At 47.6% G+C, this 20696-nt stretch overlaps 2 protein-coding genes across 4 annotated transcripts in view; both read right to left on the reverse strand.

Annotated features, from left to right (window-relative positions):
* Positions 1-19081, reverse strand: part of NR4A1 (nuclear receptor subfamily 4 group A member 1) — a 41629-nt gene extending 22548 nt beyond the window's left edge. Inside the window, exon 1 of one of the 3 annotated variants that reach the window (XM_079966385.1) lies at positions 18930-19081. In XM_079966385.1, coding sequence (XP_079822511.1) covers positions 18930-18954 — 25 coding nt within the window. In that variant the 5' untranslated portion in view covers positions 18955-19081. Of the gene's footprint in view, positions 1-1965; positions 2223-14332; positions 14532-18929 lie in introns of those variants that run through there. The other 2 variants (XM_079966386.1, XM_079966387.1) reach the window with 2 other exon arrangements.
* Positions 1-20696, reverse strand: part of ACVRL1 (activin A receptor like type 1) — a 261538-nt gene that overhangs the window by 17398 nt on the left and 223444 nt on the right. The window lies entirely within an intron of this gene.

Genomic DNA, 20696 nt, shown 5'->3' on the forward strand with positions numbered 1-20696 from the left:
AAGTTGATGTGGCCCGGAAAAGAAGGTGCCCGTGATGAATTTGGAACCGTGACAAAAAACAAAACCCGCTGTGATCTGGCTCCTCAGTCTTTGAAGTCTAGCGCACAAACTTAGAAACAGGAGGAGACCCTGGTAGCTGTGAAAAAAACGGTGCCAGGTGCTTGAATTTGATGCTGCACCTGTTGCTCAAAACATGCCAGGAACTGCAAGCCCCTGAGAAGCCACATGAAAGAGGCTATGGCGGAGGAGCCCTCCCTGATTTACGCTCCACACCACCTGTGCTGACAGCAAGCTGCTTTGCAAATCAAAACTTACTATTATTATTATTATTATTGAAAGAAGAGCATCTCTTTTTGAGAAGGAGGGGGAAGAAATTAGACGGATAAGAGGGTGCTTCAAAATCTTCCCTCTGCACACTTTGCATGCAAACATGTCCCCCCACCCCACCCTTTTCCATCTTGAAGAGGGATTTCTGCGTTCAGGAAACAAGGACAGGACCAGCAATTGGCTTTACAAAAAAAATTCTCCAACCCGATTAGGATCAAATGTCCTCGGGGACACTCTGCAAAGGCTTTACCTCACGCAGACAAGAATCTGGCACAAAGAGCTCTTCCTTGGTGGCCTCAGAATAAGGAAATAAACTTGAAGTCATGGAGAAACCTGTACGGGGGCGGGGGGGGGGCAAGGCACATTCAGCCTGATAAAGGAAACTTCTGCCTCACTGGAGAGTTCCAGGTGTCTAAGAAATCAGTGGCAACCTCAACAAAGATGGAACTCCTTATTTATTTCCCCCTCTCCAAACTCGTTTTCCTTCCAAATCAGACGCCATTAAACTTTTGCCCCAGAAGATCCTCCTTCCCCCCCCCCCCCCCGTCAGATTACACGGCTGTCACAATCAAGGTTTAAATATACATATATAAAGCAAAACCCACCGCTTAAAACTCACCAGCACACACCTGCCAAAACTCCCACAAGCTCAGGTTACTGCAACTTCATCCTTTAAAATGCAAATGTGGGCTCCCTGAACACTTGAAACAAGTGCATCATTATAGTTTCCTTAGCCCAAACCCAGTCCACCCCCCCAACCCTGCAAATCCAATCCCCTTGCACTTTTCCAGTACAAAAAAGCCAACATCTCCTTCAGTACATACGGGGGGGGGGGGCGGGGACATGCCCCGATACATCATTTCACACCTTCCTCATTGGATCATATATATTTTTGCAGTTTGATTGAAATTCAGAAATAATTCTCCTGCATTTATTTCATTTCAATATTTGCTTGCATCACTTTTATCCCACTCAGTTAACAACGACCTCTGAAGCAATTATGCCTAGGAGCCATATGCGGGACAGCTTTCAGAAGCTGCCAACGTAACGTCAGGTTTAATGTTTGCTCTATGAAAATGAGCAGCCCTGCAGATCCTGGTAACGCACTGACTCCACCTTAGAGCAACTTTTCGAAGGCTGCAAGCCTAGACACACCTACTTAGGAGCCAATCATGAGAAACTCCAGGGGGTTTAAATCTAAGGACAGAGTTCTGGTTCACCCCCTAAGATGCACCAAGATAAACGAGCTAGATCTGCAAGGGTCCGCTGCATCTAAAGTCCTGGATTTAGAATGCATACATTAAGCAGTGTCTATACCCAGCCTTCCCATTTTGCAGAAAAAACTTTCCGGAGTAGAAGCTTCCCCAGCCCAAAAGATATAACCGCCCCCGCCCCGATCTCCTGCACAGCCAACTTTTCACCGTGCAAGAGCACCCCGGGCACAAAGCAACGCGCTACAATCCGTGTACTACAAAGTTCTTTTTTCCGCCTTCCAAAACAAAACGCATCCCGCATCTCTCCGCACCCCTCCCCATGCAACCCCCCCTACATCTGCCAAAAAGTCGACCCTCGGGCGCGCATCTTAAGCACTTTCCGGGAGAGAGAGAAAAAAGCAGAGTTTTAAGAAAATCCACGTACCCAATTCAGCTCAGAGATCGTTTCGCTGCAGTTCCTTCCACTTTGGGGTTTTCTTTTCGAAATGGGTTCTTTTTGGTGGTGGGGGAGCCTTTCCCCCCCCCCCTCCAAAAAAAATAAATAAAAAAGTCAAGCTTGCATCGAGGGCTTGGCGGCAGCGATTGCCTTCCTCCTGGTCCGCGGCAGCCCAGAGATGCGAGAGAGAGAGAGAGAGATCTGCACGCCGTCTAGACGCCGAGTAAGCCACTGGGGCTCACCAGCCCGTGGCCAGGAGATTCTCTTAAGCTCTCTGTGACGCACAGGCGGAGGGGTGGGCAGGGAAGGAGGGGGGATCCTCTGACGCACGCGCCGGGCTGCAGGCTTCACCATACAAGGCAAAAAGGGGCGGAATGTTCCGGCGCCCGCGGAGCGAGGGGAGGGGTTGGAATGTCTGCGCGGGTGACGCACGCGGGGTTCCATTGACGCACGCCTTGGAATTGTTTGATCTAAAAATAGAACGAGCTGCCCCCGGCTAAAAATAGAGCCCTTTCCCTAAGCCGGGGAGACGAGAGAAAGTGTCATAGGAAAAACCAAAAGGGGGAACGGGAGGATCCAGGGAACGGAAATGAAGGGGCGACGGCAAAATAATAATAATAATAAAAAAAGACCGGGCGATGCAAGAGGCGAGCGCGGTCTTGCAAGGCGAGCTCCTAGCAGCGCTCGGAACCGCGGCTTAGGCAGCTCTCGCAGCGCTGCAGACACGCCGGCAACCCCCCCAGCCGGGCGGTGGTTGCAGCCCTCCCTCCTTCCGTCCCTCCCTGCCCGCCACGAGGTTCTCAGGACAACCCCAAACTCCGCTCGCGTCTGTGCTTCCAGGGCCCTCCCCTCCTATAGTCTCCCGAAGCAGGGCTCCTCCCCTTTTCTGGGAGCAGGGGCCGGCGGAACGCCCCGAGACTTGATTTAGAAGATGCCCACCGGAGAGGGAGCGGAACGGTGCCAAGCGGCACGCGGGGGGCGGTCAATGCTCTCTGCTCAGATCGTTGCAAAAGCCACGACGCCGCCACCATGAATACAAAGAGCTGCTGCCCCCCTCTCAGGAGTATTTGGGGATAATGCGAGCTTTACAAACATGCGGGATTTGGGTTGCAACATTTTGAGCGTTGTTTTGTTTGCAAGCGTCGTCCACTTCCTTCTTCAGTAACACCGCACGGTGAATTCAGACGAGACCCCCCCACACACACTTTCTTGGCCTGGAGATGGGAAAACAGGATTTCTGCACCCCCCCGCTGCTGTGAAAGGCACAGGGGCAAAAGCCACTACAGAGAAATAAACAAAAGTTGCAATCCTATGATGAGAGTCAATTTCAGTGAGGGCATGACTTTCGCTTTTCTAACCCCATTTAACCAAGGCTGGGATGTTTTCCAAGTTTTTGCTTTCTTGCAATGCAATTAATTGGCCCCTGCGGCATGGTTTTAAAAGGCACATGACTGAGCTGAAGCTAAGCAGGGCTGGCTACTGTATTGATGAGAGATGACCTGGGAACCTAAGGCCTTAAGTCCCTATCTTTGGGCGGGGTTAGCTTGGTTATAAAATTAAACAATTACATAAGTAGAATTTTAAAAATATTTTCCCCCCATGCTTTGAAAATGCACTACCACTAAGCCTACAACCCGATTGAAGAAATGTTAAAAATCAAGAGTTTCAATTTATTTAACCAAGAATAATATTCATATCTGTCAATAAAACAACTTTTCTAAAAAATATTATGCACCCATATCAACTATATACTGTGTTTTTAGATGATGCACACATCCTTTGTAGTATGTGTCCTTACTTCTCTCCCATACAACCCAACTACGGGCAGGATATTTGTTAAGAAGTTAGAAACAATAAATAAATAAATAAAAAACCAAGAAAACCATACTCTGCACATTTGTAACACTGGTGCTGGGGAAAAAAAAAGCTGCAGCGAATCTGAAGCTTGAAGCTCACTAGATCTCCAAAGTGGATAATAAATTAGGCTAGGGAAATGAGTGTAAAGATGAGGGCAGAGGCCTGCCAGCTTGCATCAAACATTTGCCCTTTATCACCATCTCTAGTTGGCTGGCTCTGTTTTGGGAAAGAGCCTGGTGGAAACCCCTCCTCCTCCCCCCCCCCCCCCCGCCCTGCGCATGTTTTGCTCAATCAAACAAGGGAAACTAGAGACAAGGGTGACTCAGGAGTCCAGAAAACTAGGTCAAGCTTTCTGCACGTGCCCCAGTGCACCTGTTGCAGGCTGGGTGGCTTTCCTTGCATGCCCCAACCATAAATAATTTTTTAAAGAAGTACAGTGGTACCTCGGGTTACATACGCTTCAGGTTACAGACTTTCTAAGCCCACTTCCAAATCCTTGATTTTGCTCTCTGCAATTTTGTTTACAAGACCTTAACAGCCCGCCAGTCCCCCCCCCCCAGCTTTTAAGGCAAGTTCTGGTAAAACTCTGGAAAATGGAACTCTGGAACCACTCCCTCCTGTATTTTTTTAGAAACAAACAGGGGGCGTGGAAATAAGAAAAACTTGGGGGGGGGCACACAGCCCCTCCTAATTCCCCACCTTCACATCTCCACAAGCTAAACTTAACGCAATAAAACCTAAATATATTCTATAGGAACATCAGTAATATCAGATAAAACGCAACAATGAAAAATTTTGCTCTGAGCTGGAGTGAGAAGAGGCGGTAACAGCTTTTGTTAAATAAAGATGTTGTCTGTTCCAGTCTAAAAAAATTTTGGGTAAAAAAATCAATGTTTATTTTTTGCAAGAACCTTACGGAAACTGCTTTGGGAGGTCTGCCTGAAAAGCGCAAAACAAATAAATATTCAAAAACCTTAGCCTCCACCATCACATCCTCCTCAAATCAAAAGAGTCAAAGTACCCATTAGGTGCTACTGCCAGTCCTAAATTGTCCACAAAAATTTCCAGGCTATAGTTCAGGTAAGATAACCTGGGAGACAAGTCATTGGAGCAAGCATGCCTTTAATCTACACTTTCTCTTTTCTTTACTTTTCATAGTTTGCATAGCCTGTTCTTTTGGGGTGTGAGAACCAAGAGTCATAAGAGGAAGCCAACAAACATGTGTGAAGACTTTTCAGGGTTTGGCTCTAGTGGGATTAACAGATTTCATTCAGGTTCATTCACTGAGTCCTGGATTTTGGAATGAACAGGCAGCACAAGAAATCGGAGGGTACTACAATTAACTCTGACTAGCTGAAAAGCATATTATCATCAGTGCGGGAACTTGCGGTCCTTTGCCAGTAAGAGAAAAATATTTGGGCTGATTCGCCTCTATGGCTCCCCACTACTTAAGTCCCAAATGAGGATTCTCAATCTGTGCCCACATTCTTTGACCTACTACAGCTGTGCTAATGCTCCATAATGATGATGATGATGACGACAATAATTTTATTATTTATACCCCACCCATTTGACTGGGTGGCCCCAGCCACTCTGGGCAGCTTCCAACATATATAAAAACATAAAACATTATTACAGTGGTACCTCAGGTTACATACGCTTTAGGTTACATACGCTTCAGGTTACAGACTCCGCTAACCCCAAAATAGTGCTTCAGGTTAAGAACTTTGCTTCAGGATGAGAACAGAAATTGTGCAGCGGCAGTGGGAGGCCCCATTAGCTAAAGTGGTGCTTCAGGTTAAGAACAGTTTCAGGTTAAGAACGGACCTCCAGAACGAATTAAGTACTTAACCTGAGATACCACTGTATTATTATTATTATTATTATTATTATTATTATTATTATTATTATTAAAAAACTTCCCTAAACAGGGCTGCCTCCAGATGTCTTTTAAAGATGGTAGAGTTACTTATCTCCTTGGCTTGGGGGTTGGATAACTCCATAACCTCCAACATTTATCCGGTGAAAATAGGGGCACCCTAAGAAAAAGCGGGACATTCCAGGATGAAATCAGGAACCGGGGCAGCTTCTGTAAATCCGGGACTGTCCCTTGAAAATAGGGACACTTGGAAGGTCTGCCACTTTAGCTAAAAATCATGACCAACTTGCGTTCATTAACTTAAATGGGTCTGGTCTGAGTAGGCCTTCACTGAATACAACCTCTCTGCTTTGTCAGAATGCAGAAGCTGCTGTGGACTAGATTCCTGGGCTTAAATTTACTTGTTGTTGTTGTTTAGTCGTTTAGTCGTGTCCGACTCTTCGTGACCCCGTGGACCAGAGCACGCCAGGCACTCCTGTCTTCCAATGCCTCCCGCAGTTTGGTCAAACTCATACTGGTAGCTTCAAGAACACTGTCCAACCATCCCGTCCTCTGTCGTCCCCTTCTCCTTGTGCCCTCCATCTTTCCTAGCATCAGGGTCTTTTCCAGGGAGTCTTCTCTTCTCATGAGGTGGCCAAAATATTGGAGTCTCAGCTTCACGATCTGTCCTTCCAGTGAGCACTCAGGGCTGATTTCCTTCAGAATGGAGAGGTTTGATCTTCTTGCAGTCCATGGGACTCTCAAGAGTCTCCTCCAGCACCATAATTCAAAAGCATCTATTCTTCAGCGATCAGCCTTCTTTATGGTCCAGCTCTCACTTCCATATTTACTTCCAAATTTACTTGAGAATAGTACAAGTTCAGGAAAGGTTAAGTGAGTAGCCCCGGGCATGTCAGTATCTCTGCTGCAGGGCTCTTGCGAAGCTAAAATGATATTCTGAGTTGCTTATTCACAAGGAAATGAAGATGGGTGGGGAGAAAGATCACTTCACAGTGTGCCAGGCATTACTTGGTAAAGCTGCAGTGGCTATACAGAACCTCCATGTTTAGAGCAAGTTAGGCTGCTGAACAACAGCTGCTGGGGAGCAGAAGCGGGAAAGGTCTATTGCCTACAGGCCTCGTTCGGTGAACTTCCCAAAAGGCATGCAACTATCAGCCACTGCACATGGGATGCGGGTGGCGCTGTGGGTTAAACCACTGAGCCTAGGACTTGCCGATCAGAAGGTCGGCAGTTTGAATCCCTGCGACGGGGTGAGCTCCCGTTGCTTGGTCCCTGCTCCTGCCAACCTAGCAGTTCGAAAGCACATCAAAGTGCAAGTAGATAAATAGGTACCGCTCCGGCGGGAAGGTAAACGGTGTTTCCGTGCGCTGCTCTGGTTCGCCAGAAGCGGCTTAGTCATGCTGGCCACATGACCTGGAAGCTGTCTGCGGACAAATGCCGGCTCCCTCTGCCTATAGAGCGCGATGAATGTGCAACCCCAGAGTCGTCCGCAACTGGACTTAACGGTCAGGGGTCCCTTTACCTTTACAGGTCCCTACTCATATAGCCAATGCAAAGGCTGTAGTGCTAACATCATCATCATTATTATTAAAATTTGTACATCACCCAATACCCGCAGGTCTCAGGGCAGCTCACAAGATAAAATCACAATATAAAAACATAAATAGCAAAAGTAAGAACAACCCAATAACCCCCCCCAACACATTTTCAAAGGGCAAGAGATGTCCATCAGCCCAAGGCCTGGTTAAAGAGGAACGTTTTTGCCTGGCACCTAAAGGTGTATAATGAAGGTGCCAGCCAAACCTCCCTGGGGAGAGCATCCCACAGATGGGGAGCCACTGCAGCTAAGGCCCCGTTCCTGTGTTGCTACCCTCAGGACCCCTGCTGAACTCGGCGTGGCGTACTGTTGAGTAAACATGCATGTATGATCAGGCTGTGTGTATGTGTTTATAAAGCTTTGCCTTAAAGATCCTTGCCCCAGCTGTCAAACCCCAAAGGCCCCAGCCACTTTGCCGGGAGTTTAGTGTCACAAAAACAAAGTCAGCCCAGGGCGGAAGGAGTTTTTCCTCTGCCTGGTCTACTCCCCCGCCCCCCCCCCCGCTCCCCATTTTCCAACTTGGCGATACATCAGGAGCTGCAACCTCCAAGTGGAATTTTGTAGGCCAAGCATAAAAGACGCCGATAACTCGGCAGCCGGAAAGATTGATGTATTTTCCTATTGTTAAAAATATTTTTAGCCTCGGCAGCCTCTGGGTTTGCTTAAAGGCCTCGTGCCTGTTAAGACCGACTGCGTAACAAGATGCGTTTTTCTTGCATGTTTGAGCTGAAGACTTGGCCGGAATCCCAGAGCAGCTGCTGAGAAGAGGAATGTCATTGTCAATTGGTTGGTTACCCCAGCACTCTCGAATGCTGGGGTTTTTTTGTGGGGTGGGGGGGACAAACCCTAAAATTTCAGGAATTAAAACCAACGGTGCCTTGTTGGTTTGTTTTTAAAATGTTGGGTTGGTAAATAGATTATAGAGGGATACTACTAAAATCCAAGTCACAGAATCCTGGCGCTACTGGAAATCTGAAGATGACTTAGCTTAGGGATGCAAACCTGACATCCCCCAGCTGTTGTTGGTATCAACTCTCATCAACCTCGGCCAGGGACGACCGAGTCCAGCAACATCTGGAGTACCATGCCTTCTCCATCTCTGATCTAGTCAATCCTCTGTCCTCAGAGGGGCTCAATTTCTCTGTATCAGGTTCCCCACAGAATACTGTGTTTTCAATATTTTTTGGGGGGAAGAATCATGAATCCAGGACTGGACTCTGAGCATAAAAAGAGCTTAGCCCCCCCACCCAAAAAAACCCTCTTCTTAGATCAGTCACTGATTTCCTTGGCCTAGCTCCCCTCACAGGTTTTTCGCAAGGATAAAAAATAGAATAACCTCCTCTATGGCATCTTGAGCTCTTTGGGAGAATGAGAGAATCCCGATGTGACCAATGAATTTGGAAATGATAGAGAAGGAATTTTAAAAAATAAAAATAAAATAAAACATTAACTTTCTGTAAAGCATTCTACATATACACTCCAATAAGTCACATTTTTATTTTTTTCGACTTCCCATCTTGTTTTCCATGAATCCCCCCCCCCCCCCCGTTTTCTATCTCTTATGTCCTAACAATATTACAATAAGTCCTAATTCTTTCTTTACTCGTTATTCAAATCCTTCCCGCAAATTCATCAAACTGTAACATTTCTTTAAATAGTCCGAAATCATTCTGTTGCTTTCAGCTGGCCAGTAAAAATGTACGGTAGTTGACGGCTACTCTAGAAGAAGAGCAGAAAATGAGAGGAGCACCCCCAAAAAGGCAAAAACCAGACTGCTAGGCAGGAGACCTCAGAGTTTTAAAAGCTATTTGAAAGGCATGTATATGTAAACGACAACCAGTCCTCACATTAATTCAATGGAAAGTTCCACTCTGAAACAATTTAAGGGCACTTCGAAGTGGTTTGAGGTCTGCAGCCATACTGAAGTCTCAGAGCGAGGCAAGCCCTTCTCTTGAAAGCATGGAAATGTGGCATGCCAGTGGGGGTGGAGACCAGGGGAAAACCTACTCAGATCTCTCTGTGCTTCTAGTAAAGCCTTTGTGCCTCTCCTACACTCAAAATAATCTCTAAAACCATCAAGCAAGGAACCTGCTATGTACACATGGAAAACGCCACACACTGGGTTTCCACTCTTGAACAAACGCGTTAAAACAGTAATTATGTAATTCGAAATTCAGAAGGCAGATTGGTTTTTATCATCTGATCTGGTCTAGAAGTCAGAATCATCTAGGTAGAAAGCCTGAATTAATCAAGTACGTTTGGCATATATAAAGCAATGTTGCAGGGCGGAACAAACTGATTTTCAGGATTCCAGGCACCCCATTCCCGTTCTCTGCCACTACCCATCCAGTTTTCAGCTTTCCCCAGCAGTCAATCAGTATTCCATGTGACTGGTTCTCTTTGGTTGCTCTGAGCTTTTTAAAGATTCCCCCACCCTCCCAAATATTTCTTGTACTTTTGCAAATCTATTGGGTTTCCCCAAAGCCTGCTGGTACCTTACGCAGGTGTCGATTACATAAGGATCAGCACTCTGAGAATGGATATCACTACTGAAGAGGACAAAATTCTGTTTATATCATTATTAATATATATAAAGGGAGAAACACCATCCCTGGCTCAATAATTTAAAAAGACACTGGAGGGAGAAGTCTTTGTATTCACGACCCCCCCCCCCCACTACAAGATCAGTGCACAACTTGATCACTGCTGGATACTAAGTCAAAGATCAGGAACTCTTAGCCCTACAGATCTTGCTAGATTAAAGGCAAAGGTAAAGGGACCCCTGACCATTAGGTCCAGTCGTGACCAACTCTGGGGTTGCGGCGCTCATCTTGCTTTATTGGCTGAGGGAGCTTCCGGGTCATGTGGCCAGCATGACTAAGCCGCTTCTGGCGAACCAGACCAACACATGGAAACGCCGTTTACCTTCCCTTCTACTTGCACTTTGACATGCTTTCGAACTGCTAGGTGGGCAGGAGCAGGGACCGAGCAACAGGAGCTCACCCCGTCGTAGGGATTCGAACCGCTGACCTTCTGATCGGCAAGTCCTAGGCTCTGTGGTTTAACCCACAGCGCCACCCGCGTCTTGCTGGATTACAACGCCCATAATCTCTCGTACCAATTGATTTGAAAAATAGTTCAGTTCCAAACTCATGGTAATAACAGGGGAGGGGGAAAACCAACCCAAACTCTTGTTGTTATGGTTCTAGTGCAACAAAACAAGACTTTTTATTTATTTTTTACCCATCAGACAAGCAGCCAGCCCTACATCCGCTGCCAAGTGGGACCCTGCTTTAACACCCAGCAACACCAAGTACTGCCAGCTGCATCTAAGTCACCCCATAGAGAAGATAGATTAACTACACAAACTGTTCCGGCACAGTCTGGTTCTAAAGAAAAGATGGCTTGCGAGCCTGGTACTCGGGGTATGTTCCCAAGGCAACCCTTGCGTTTCAGAGTGTTCCCAACTTACACGTCAGACTTCAGAGCTTGGAACTGGGTGCCAGGAAGGGTAGCAAGCCGCTTGCTGAGTTATTAAAAGTGTTTCCGTACCAGATGTCTTTTCTCGGAGGCGTCTCAGTGTTCTTCCACCAATTTCTCACTTACACCCCCCCCCCTTTGGAGTACCATTGTCCAAAAGGAGGCGGGGAGGGGAAAACGATGTTTGCAGTCGCAGGGCCTTTTCGCAGTGGCCCCCAAATCCTTGTATGAACTTCCATACGAAGAATACAGAGAGGCATCAAACCGTGCGACAACATTATAGAAAACTTCATAAATGTTTCCCCTTGTGAGGCAGGATTTGGGTCGATTCATAAGTCTGCCAAATGGATCTTTTACAATATGGACTTTGTTACTGGTTGCTTATGTCCTCATCTGGCAATTATTATTTTTTGCAGAGGATCACTGTGAATGGGTAGTCATAGGCTGGGTGAATTCTCATTACCACCACCACTGTCTCGCCTGTTTCCCTCTCTGCCATTGATGGGATGTGCTACTCGTTCCATCCCCACCCCCTCCGCCGAGACACAGCAGATGAAGAAACAGTCAGAAGGAAGTCAGATCCAAGAACCTTTGGTGCTGCCACAAAGGACTCTGGGCATTGCCACCCTTTGTGCAAGGCAGCCAGGCAGCGTTCAAAATCTGCCAGCTGCCCACACTCCGAGGTGGAGATGCGCTGTGCAATTCCTGGATTCTAACGCACAAAAGCTACTCTGTCCCCAGGCAGAACAAGGTCCCTGGCATTCTGTTCTGCCCAGTGGCATCTCATTTTACAGAAACCCTGACTAGGCGCGATCCGATATTGCGCATTGTGCTTCGGGACTGAAGAGAACAGCTGGAAAGTGGGAGATTGTGCCCCTTCCCCGCAGCCCAGGTGCAAACCGGATTAACGAAAGGTACAAAGTCCTCCTAGCCTGCTAACTGAGTGTTCTAGACAAGAATGTTGCAAGAGGCTCCGAGTTCCTGGCTGGTGTTGCAGGATATTCGAGAGGGTACAGAAACTTCTAAGGAGGGAAACATTCCCAGGATTGTAGGTGGTGCCTCTCTCTGATGAAGACCTCAAAGCTGGGTAACTAAACAAGCTGAGGCCCTAGGCCAGCGGTTCTCAACCTGTGGGTCCCCAGATGTTGTTGGACTACAACTCCCATCATCCCTGAGCTCTGGCCTTGCTAGCTAGGGGTGATGGGAGCTATAGTTCAACAACATCTGGGGACCCACAGGTTGAGAAAGGCTGACATAGGCCTTTTACCTCCTCAAGACAGGCATAGCAGGCAGATTTGAAGATACAAAAGTCCTGTGGGCAAGGTGTGTCACAGGAACACCGCAAGGACTCGGGACAGCCTGGGTCGGAACCCCATTCAGCAACAAAGTGGATTTCACAATCTTGGGCCAATCATGGTCTTTCAGCTTGGTCTACTTTGCAAAGCCGGTTTTTAGGATGCAACAAGTACAGTGGTACCTCAGGTTACATACGCTTCAGGTTACATACGCTTCAGGTTACAGACTCCGCTAACCCAGAAATAGTGCTTTAGGTTAAGAACTTTGCTTCAGGATGAGAACAGAAATTGTGCTCTGGTGGCGTGGCAGCAGCGGGAGGCCCCGTTAGCTAAAGTGGTGCTTCAGGTTAAGAACAGTTTCAGGTTAAGTATGGACCTCCGGAACGAATTAAGTACTTAACCTGAGTTACCACTGTACATCCTTCATTTGCCACCCCAAGGCCCTTGGAAGAAAGTTGGGATACAAATGCGATAAATAAATGAATGCTGGCAAGTTAAGCAAAATAGCTGGATCCTAATTTTAGGCTCATGTTACCTGAGGAGGAATTTACCTGTATCCTGGTTTTTTACAGGTGGCACCCAGCACTTCTCCTTTCTAGGTTAGTACACGTTTGTGTCGTGCTTAGTTTCAGCAATTGTGCTTTATCTAACGTTCTCTCTCTGATCAGTCGCTGGGCCTGTGTATCTGTTAGATTCAATTCAGGCCAGTGAATCTTGAATCGCCCAGCCCACTGCTTCCACTGATTCATGACAAAATTCTGGTAAAGTCTCTCCAGGAAGCAAAATTATTTTGACGTTGGCGGTTCTGTGCTCACGGGGAAAATTTGTGGCGGAGTCAGAACTGAAGTCAGTATGTAAAGCCCATCACTGAAGGAGAGGCGTCTCTTAAATCTGTTTGGAGAGAAGCAGGAGATAGCTCTCACCGCTTCTACAGAAGGAAAAACTAAAGAAGAGAGGCCTTCTCCAAAGCGTCCTGACCCCAAATGACTTCTTTATTGTTCAGGAAGTTCCCTTCCCTTAGGCAATGTACACCTGCGGCAAATGTATCCAGGGAGTCCTGCCGAGAGCATTTTGACTGGCAGAAAGTAAATGCATCTTTCCTGGCACAGGAACACAGGTAGAGGACAAAGTGTACGAACATGTCAAACTGGGTTTTGGAGAGAACTTCCAAGAAAAGCAACACCGTTAAGAGGAAGAGTCCGGATTTGCAATAAAGGCCGTCTTGTGTTTAGGAAACCATACATCCTTCGTAGTAATTGTACCCATCCCCTCTCACATAATCAGGGCGGCCAAACTGTTGATCTTTTCTATTTGCTCAGGTCTGGTTGAAGGGTGGGTGGGGGAAATAGTCTCATAGTCTAATGTTGATATCTGGATTGCTGCTGGACTCCAACTCCAATCAGCCCTGGCCAGATGGTCAGGGATAATGGGAACTGTAGTCCAACAACATTTGGAAAGCTGCACATTCTTCACCCCTCCTTTAAGCGGGTGGCGCTGTGGGTTAAACCACAGAGCCTAGGACTTGCCGATCAGAAGGTCAGCGGTTCGAATCCCCGCGACAGGGTGAGCTTCCGTTGCTCGGTCCCTGCTCCTGCCAACCTAGCAGTTCAAAAGCACATTGAAGTGCAAGTAGATAAATAGGTACCGCTCTGTCGGGAAGGTAAACGGCGTTTCTGTGCACTGCTCTGGTTCACCAGAAGCGGCTTAGTCATGCTGGCCACATGACCCGGAAGCTGTACACTGGCTCCCTCGGCCAGTAAAGCGAGATGAGCGCCGCAACCCCAGAGTCGGTCACGACTGGACCTAATGGTCAGGGGTCCCTTTATCTCAGATCAGGGCAACCACCACCAATGACCCAAACTAACATCCTTGCTCCTTGGGCATCCCTTGGCAGAGTGGAGAATGGGCCCTTTAATACCGCTGCGCTGGATAAAAAAACCAGTTAGCATAATTATTTATTCCAGGGTAAATAGTTCTCCTGCACACTCCTCACAGCTCATTTTAATTTGCTGAACTTTTTAAGGCAGTTTCTATTTGCAAAAAAACACCCGTGACTCACAACCAAACAAAAAAGTAAAAATGCAGCTCGATAAAATCGTGGATGGAACCATCAGCTCCTTTCCAGGCAAAAACTCAGCCCTTCTATCTAAAGAGCATCGGTCTTATTACACTCAGAAGGCTTGTAGCCACAATTAGTTCCTGGGTTCCCCCCGGAAAAAGGAATCCTTGCTTCGAAGTGTGACTCACCCGTAACAGAAAGTTCCATAGGTTAGATTATTTGCTGTCTGAAAGGAGTGTTGCCTTTGATCGCACGGGAGCCGGACTGGTGTTCCTTGCTGCCGTCCCTCGCTCTCTCCCTCTTTCATCTGAAGCAAAGCTGCAGGTGTAGCGAACACCTTGGCCAAGAGGAGCCATCTGGCAGGCGGCCAGTGGTGGCGGTGGAGGGCAACAGCCCACAGCTGGTTTCAATCATCAGGGGCTGGGCCGGGAACTGCTTAGTGGGGTTTGGCAGTCAGAGCGCTGAATGCACGCATGTTTGTGTTTCAGAGGAAGCCAAGCCCACAGCGGCGTCAGAGAAAGCGTAAGGGGTGTCCCACCCACCGCTGGACGTCAGCAGCTGGACAGGCAGCGGCTCGCGTCAGCAGGTCTTGGAAGAACACGCCAAGAGCCATATATAGGCCATGTGGGGAATCCCTTCTAAACCAGGAATCTTTCCCTTCCCCTCCCTAGTTGACCTCCTAAAAACGTCACTTTCTAGCCAAAGCTGGGGGAAGCATTTGGGAGTCCCAGAATGGCTGGCTGGTGCCGGAATAAAAAAACACACACGACAACCCTGATGCAATTGAGCAGGCTGGTGACTGTTTTAGCACAGTTATGAAAGAGCTTGTTTCGCCAGCCAAACGTTGCAGCGTTTTCAGCGTCCATCAAAAGTGCTGCTGGTCTCAAACTGACCAAACTCAAATCACATTAAAAGCCTGAATTATAAGTACATACATGCACAATTAAGGCACACTCCCAGACCCTGATTTGATCCCAGAATACCCCACTTTTCCTTAGGACGTCCCTATTTTCACCACAGGGCATGGAATTATGCAACCCCCAAGACAAGGAGATAAGGAACTGTACAACCTTTAGAAGAAATCTGAAGGCAGCCCTGCACAAGGAAGTTTGTTTAATGTTTTATTATGCTTTATGTATGTTGGAAGACGCCCAGAGTGGCTGGGGCAACCCAGACAGATGGGTGGGCTATAAATAATAAAATCACTATTATCATCATCGTTATTATTATTATTATGGAACAGGTCATCCCTATTTTCATGGGAGAAATGTTGAACATCATCAACAATGGGAGGTGATCTGAAACAATGCTACTTGAGTCAGTTACCCAGAGGTGCCAAATCAATCACGAGGCCCAAATTCCTACTTGGAGTTGTGCAAGCGGAATTGCCATGCGCACAATGTTGAACAGAGCAGGGAGGCTGCTCTTCCGTATGCCAACACCTTTCATTGCTATCTGCACCGAAACACCAAATGTAGGGCTGCCATACCTCTGGAATTTCCTGGACATATATGGGGAAAGCTCAACAACTTTGCCCAAAAAAGATCTCAACAACTTTTTCACTTTTTGAAATATGGCAACCCTAACCAAATGAAAAGACAATGCTCCATCGCAACCCAGGAGGAGGTCAGGTACTACCAGACATTCAAGATGCAGGGCAGGGGACCTCCTAAGTACCGTATTTTTTGCTCTATAAGACTCACTTTTCCCCTTCTAAAAAGTAAGGGGAAATGTGTGTGCGTCTTATGGAGCGAATGCTGGCTGCGCAGCTATCCCAGAAGCCAGAACAGCAAGAGGGCTCACTGCTTTCATTGCGCAGTGATCCCTCTTGTTGTTCTGGCTTCTGAGATTCAGAATATTTTTTTTCTTGTTTTCCTCCTCCAAAAACTAGGTGCAACTTATGGTCTGGTGCGTCTTATAGAGCGAAAAATACGGTAACTGAAGTTCCATTTTCATGACCTGCGGGCAAGGATCAAACACCAATTGGACTACAACCCCCATCATCCCCAACCATGGGCCATCCTGGCTGGAGCTGATGGGAACTGGAGTTTAGCAACATCAATAAGCCCACAGACCTGCTATCCCTGGCCTACCAAAAGGAAGCATGCAACAGGAACAGCCAGCCAGAGTGGGCACTGGGGCAGCCAGATCAAGGTATTTTACACAAGTCCAATATTAAATTGTAAGCCTTTAAATCAGCAAAAGCTATTTTGAAATTCGCTGCTTGTAAAGGTGGGAATCTGGTTAACCCAGCTCTATCTGTGTATAAAGCAAAAACAATGGCCCAGATTTTATATGGTGCAGAGGTTTGGGGTACCTCAAAGGTCTCTGGTTCAGAACCCCCACAGAATTATTTTTTAAGAGTCCTTTTAGGTTTACCCAAAGACGTGCAATCTGCCATGGTCAGGTTGGAAACTCGCATGTTGAGCATAGAGAGCCAAATAGATCAAAGAATCCTCTACTATTGGTTTAGAATTCAACAGATGGACAACACTAGGCTACCAAAAAAATGCCTGATTGAGCTCTCTTAAAAACTGGGTACATCACGGTGCCCAACCGATGGGAAAATATCACAAGTCACCCAAAGGGGTGTGTACACAACTGACATCCAGGAAAGGGTTCCCTGCAGCGCAGTCGCAAAGGAGAAGCACATCACTAACAACACTTGCTCTGAGCCAAGCCTCTATCCTATCCAGACAAAAGGTGTGCTCTCTAGGCCTTTGTCAGTGCTTCAGCCAGTGAGAGGCGTGCAAGAGAGGAAAAGAAAGAGAAAGGGAGAAACACACAGAGACACACAGAGAGAGGAATCTCATAACTTTCTGAAGCCCATATCTAGGGCAGTGTGTACTTGCACCAAGTGGCAAGAGGCAGTATTTGGGTTACCGGTATTTATTTCTTAAACTTACGCCCCACCTTGGATAAAAATATCCAAGGCAGCTAGAAGTTAACCAGTTAACAAAGTGAGTTCAGACAGCATTTCCACAGGAAGGAGCTACACTAAACACTAAATGCCCATTGCCCAACACACACACACACACACACACACACACACACACGACCGTGCTCATGCAATTTCTGGCTTAACTTCGCATCAGCAAGTACTAGGGGCTTGGTTTGTTTTTTAATAACTAAATTTATTCTATGAGAAAAACCACATTTCGTGCTTAGCCAGCGTGATTACAGATACGCAAACACATACAGTCCATCTAATTCTCAAGGAAATCTATATGACGGAGGAAAAAAATATAGCACGAAATGGTTTATCCTGCTGGGGACAACCACATTTTTAAAAAAATATTTTTTTTGAAGCATTGTCAAGGCTTTGTTAGGCTGTCCATGTAGCAATCAGCACTGAGGCTCTAGCAAGAGGAAGAAGCAACAGAAAAAAATACTTCATTTGCCAGCCAAGCAAATATCCCCCCCCCCACTGCAACATATACAGTGATGTTCAAAGGTTTCAATCCTAAACATGAATGCTTTGGCATATATGCTACTGAACTCAGTGGGACCTACCTTCAAGTAAACATACTGAAGATTATAGTGTTAGGTTCGCTCCTATGCATATGTATTTGAGAGTGACCACTCCTCTGTGAAGCAGCACGTTCACCAATACAAAATCTGTAGTAGCCCAGGAAATTTCCATTATGCAAACAAAATTAGCATCTTCATTTCACTCCAAACACAAGTCTAGACACCCACACTACTATCCAGTGGAATGCAGAGTATGCAGGCCACTCCGACATATGTGCCCAGCTCCAGAAGAGGAGCCAGAAGAGTTGTGTTTTGTTATGCCAAGGTGGGATACAGAGTGCCAAACTGCATGAAGGAGATCTACACTGACTGAAAGCATCTCAGTTTGCAAATTCAGCTCACTTACTGGAACGGGAGGGGAAACATTCCCCCCTTAATAGGAACAATCTTGTAGAAAGGCAAGACCAGAACTAGCCTGGCCGTTGACAACTCCAAAGAGAAAGAAAAATGATACAGCAGTAGTCAGGTGGCCAGAACCCTTCTAATATCCCATATATTGTTATTCAAGTGAGAATGGTTGGGCTCTTAGCTGCCAACTTTTCCCTTTTCTTGCGAGGAATTCTATTCGGAATAAGGGAATTAAAAAAAGGGAAACGTTGACAGCTATGGTTGGGCTGCCCTACAATAATACCTGCTCACTGTAGGAAAGAATGCAGCTTTATGCAGGAGATCTCTCAGTAGAACCCAGAGACATTAAAAACTATGATCAACTAAACCAGTCCTTATGTAGGTTTTCTAAAACGCCATTGCAGGTACCTAGGAGTAAACCCCACAGAAAACAGTGGGATTTACTTCTGTGTAGCCAGGCATTGCTTTGCCTTCCCAGCAGGGCTGCCACCCATAGGTGTAGCCAGGATTTATATTGCGGGGGAGGGGGGCAGGATTTATGTTGGGGGAGCCGAACCAAGCTACCTGCGAGGCAATTGCTCAGTTAGTTAAGTATTTTATGTATCTACTTGATTTAGGGGAGGGGCAGCTGTCGTCCCCCCGCCTCCCTAGATACGCCCATGGTGCCAACTTGAACAAAATATTGAGTGGGGGGCAGGTGAGTCCTGCCCCACATAATCGATCACAAGGGACTATTTTAATGTCAATGCCCATCAACTTTTTGGGGAGGTGGCCCCCTCAAATATTTTATTGCGGGGGGGGGGGGGCGAAGGGATCTCCTCCCCTAGGAGTTGGTTCCTATGCTTCCGAGAGAGAAAGGAAAATCGGTCTTCCCCGCCACCGACGCGCCTCTTCCCCACATCTCACCTGGCTGTCGCTGGCGGTCCTCCATTGGCACCCCTGCTTCCCCCGCTCTCCGCGCTCTTCCCCAGGCGGGCAGTCCGGTGTTGGGGTCTGGGCCGCGGCCTCCGGAGCCATGCCGAGCCCCCAGCCCGCCCCCCACCCACGCGATGGGTCCCTGACCCGCTTCTCCGCCGCCGCCGCCGCCGCCGCCTCCCGCCCCCTGCGCGCTCGCCCGGGCTGCTCGCTCTCCATCCGTGCGCCGCTTGACTTTCTGCAAACCCCGCCTCCCCGCCCCGGCTTGGAAGGAGCCTCCGTGACGTCAAGGCCGGGCTCCGTTGACGTCGTCGGAATCCCAGCCATCAATGGGGCTAAAAATAGACGCCTCCGAACCCAAAATACTACACGCCCAAGGACGCGCGAGGCTCCCCCGCACTGCGCGCCGGAGCAATGCGCGGCGTTGCTACGGAGCAGGGTGGGGCTGGCTGGGGCTGCCAGGGGAGGGGAGCAGCGCCGCGGCCTTTGTCCCCAGTGGGAAAAGAGGGGCAGGGAGAGCAGCCTTGCAACGCCGCCGGCCGCCTGTGTGATAGGAATTTTAGGGCCTTAGATATATGGTAATGTTCATAATGTATGGAAGTGAGAGCTGGACCATAAAGAAGGCTGATCGCCGAAGAATGGATGCTTTTGAATTATGGTGCTGGAGGAGACTCTTGAGAGTCCCATGGACTGCAAGAAGATCAAACCTGAGTGCTCACTGGAAGGACAGCTCGTGAAGCTGAGGCTCCAATACTTTGGCCACCTCATGAGAAGAGAAGACTCCCTGGAAAAGACCCTGATGTTGGGAAAGATGGAGGGCACAAGGAGAAGGGGACGACAGAGGACGAGATGGTTGGACAGTGTTCTTGAAGCTACCAGCATGAGTTTGACCAAACTGTGGGAGGGAGTGGAAGAGAGGAGTGCCTGGCGTGCTCTGGTCCAGGGGGTCACAAAGAGTCGGACATGACTAAAGGACTAAACAACAACAACAAATGTTCATAAGTGTACCAACCAAGCACTACATAGATCAGCACAGGAAGACCGACCTGGAACTGTTTTGATTCCTAAACTGAGCAAATGTTTTCTCTGCAAGGTCAAAGTGGGAAACCTCTCCATTGTCTCTTTCCTAACAAATCCTGTCTTAAGGGTATGTCTGTGTTTGAATAGGGTGTGAGCCTGTGACCTGGCCCAGGAACTAAGTATTTATCATTACAAAAGACTGGCCAGGCTACCCAGGCAATGCAATCAAGGAACCTGCCAGACAGGAGATAAACAACGACAGGAGAAAAACAACATTCAAAATTTCTGTTTTAGACCGCCTTTTTTGTGATGTAGGTATGATGTATCTGGGGGGTGGTCTTAGGTTACACCCCTTCTGTGATGGATGTATGATGTTTCTGGGGGTGGTCTTGATCTACAGGGTGGCAATTTCAAAAGTCTTTATAAGGGCTTGTGTGCCATTTTTCTGGGTTCCTCCTCCTTTCCTGCGGGTGAGGGGAGCACCCTGTTGCAACAGATCAATAAAGATCAAGCTTACTAGCTGCTTTGCTTCTCAACATTCTCTGGTTGGCCTCTGTTATCTTCTCCTACCAATAGGGAACCTATGTAAGGACTCTATATGGGCTCTTGGATACCCCATAAGGGAAAAGGCCAATTTTTGTTTACAACACCTGCAACGTCAGTGCACCGGTGCAAGTATGCTGTGAGGCTGCAGTAGGGTAGCCACCTCTTTTCATGCAAAATACAGGACAGGGGCGA

Source organism: Podarcis cretensis (genome assembly GCF_951804945.1).
Source record: "Podarcis cretensis genome assembly, chromosome: 2".
Lineage (NCBI taxonomy): Eukaryota > Metazoa > Chordata > Lepidosauria > Squamata > Lacertidae > Podarcis > Podarcis cretensis.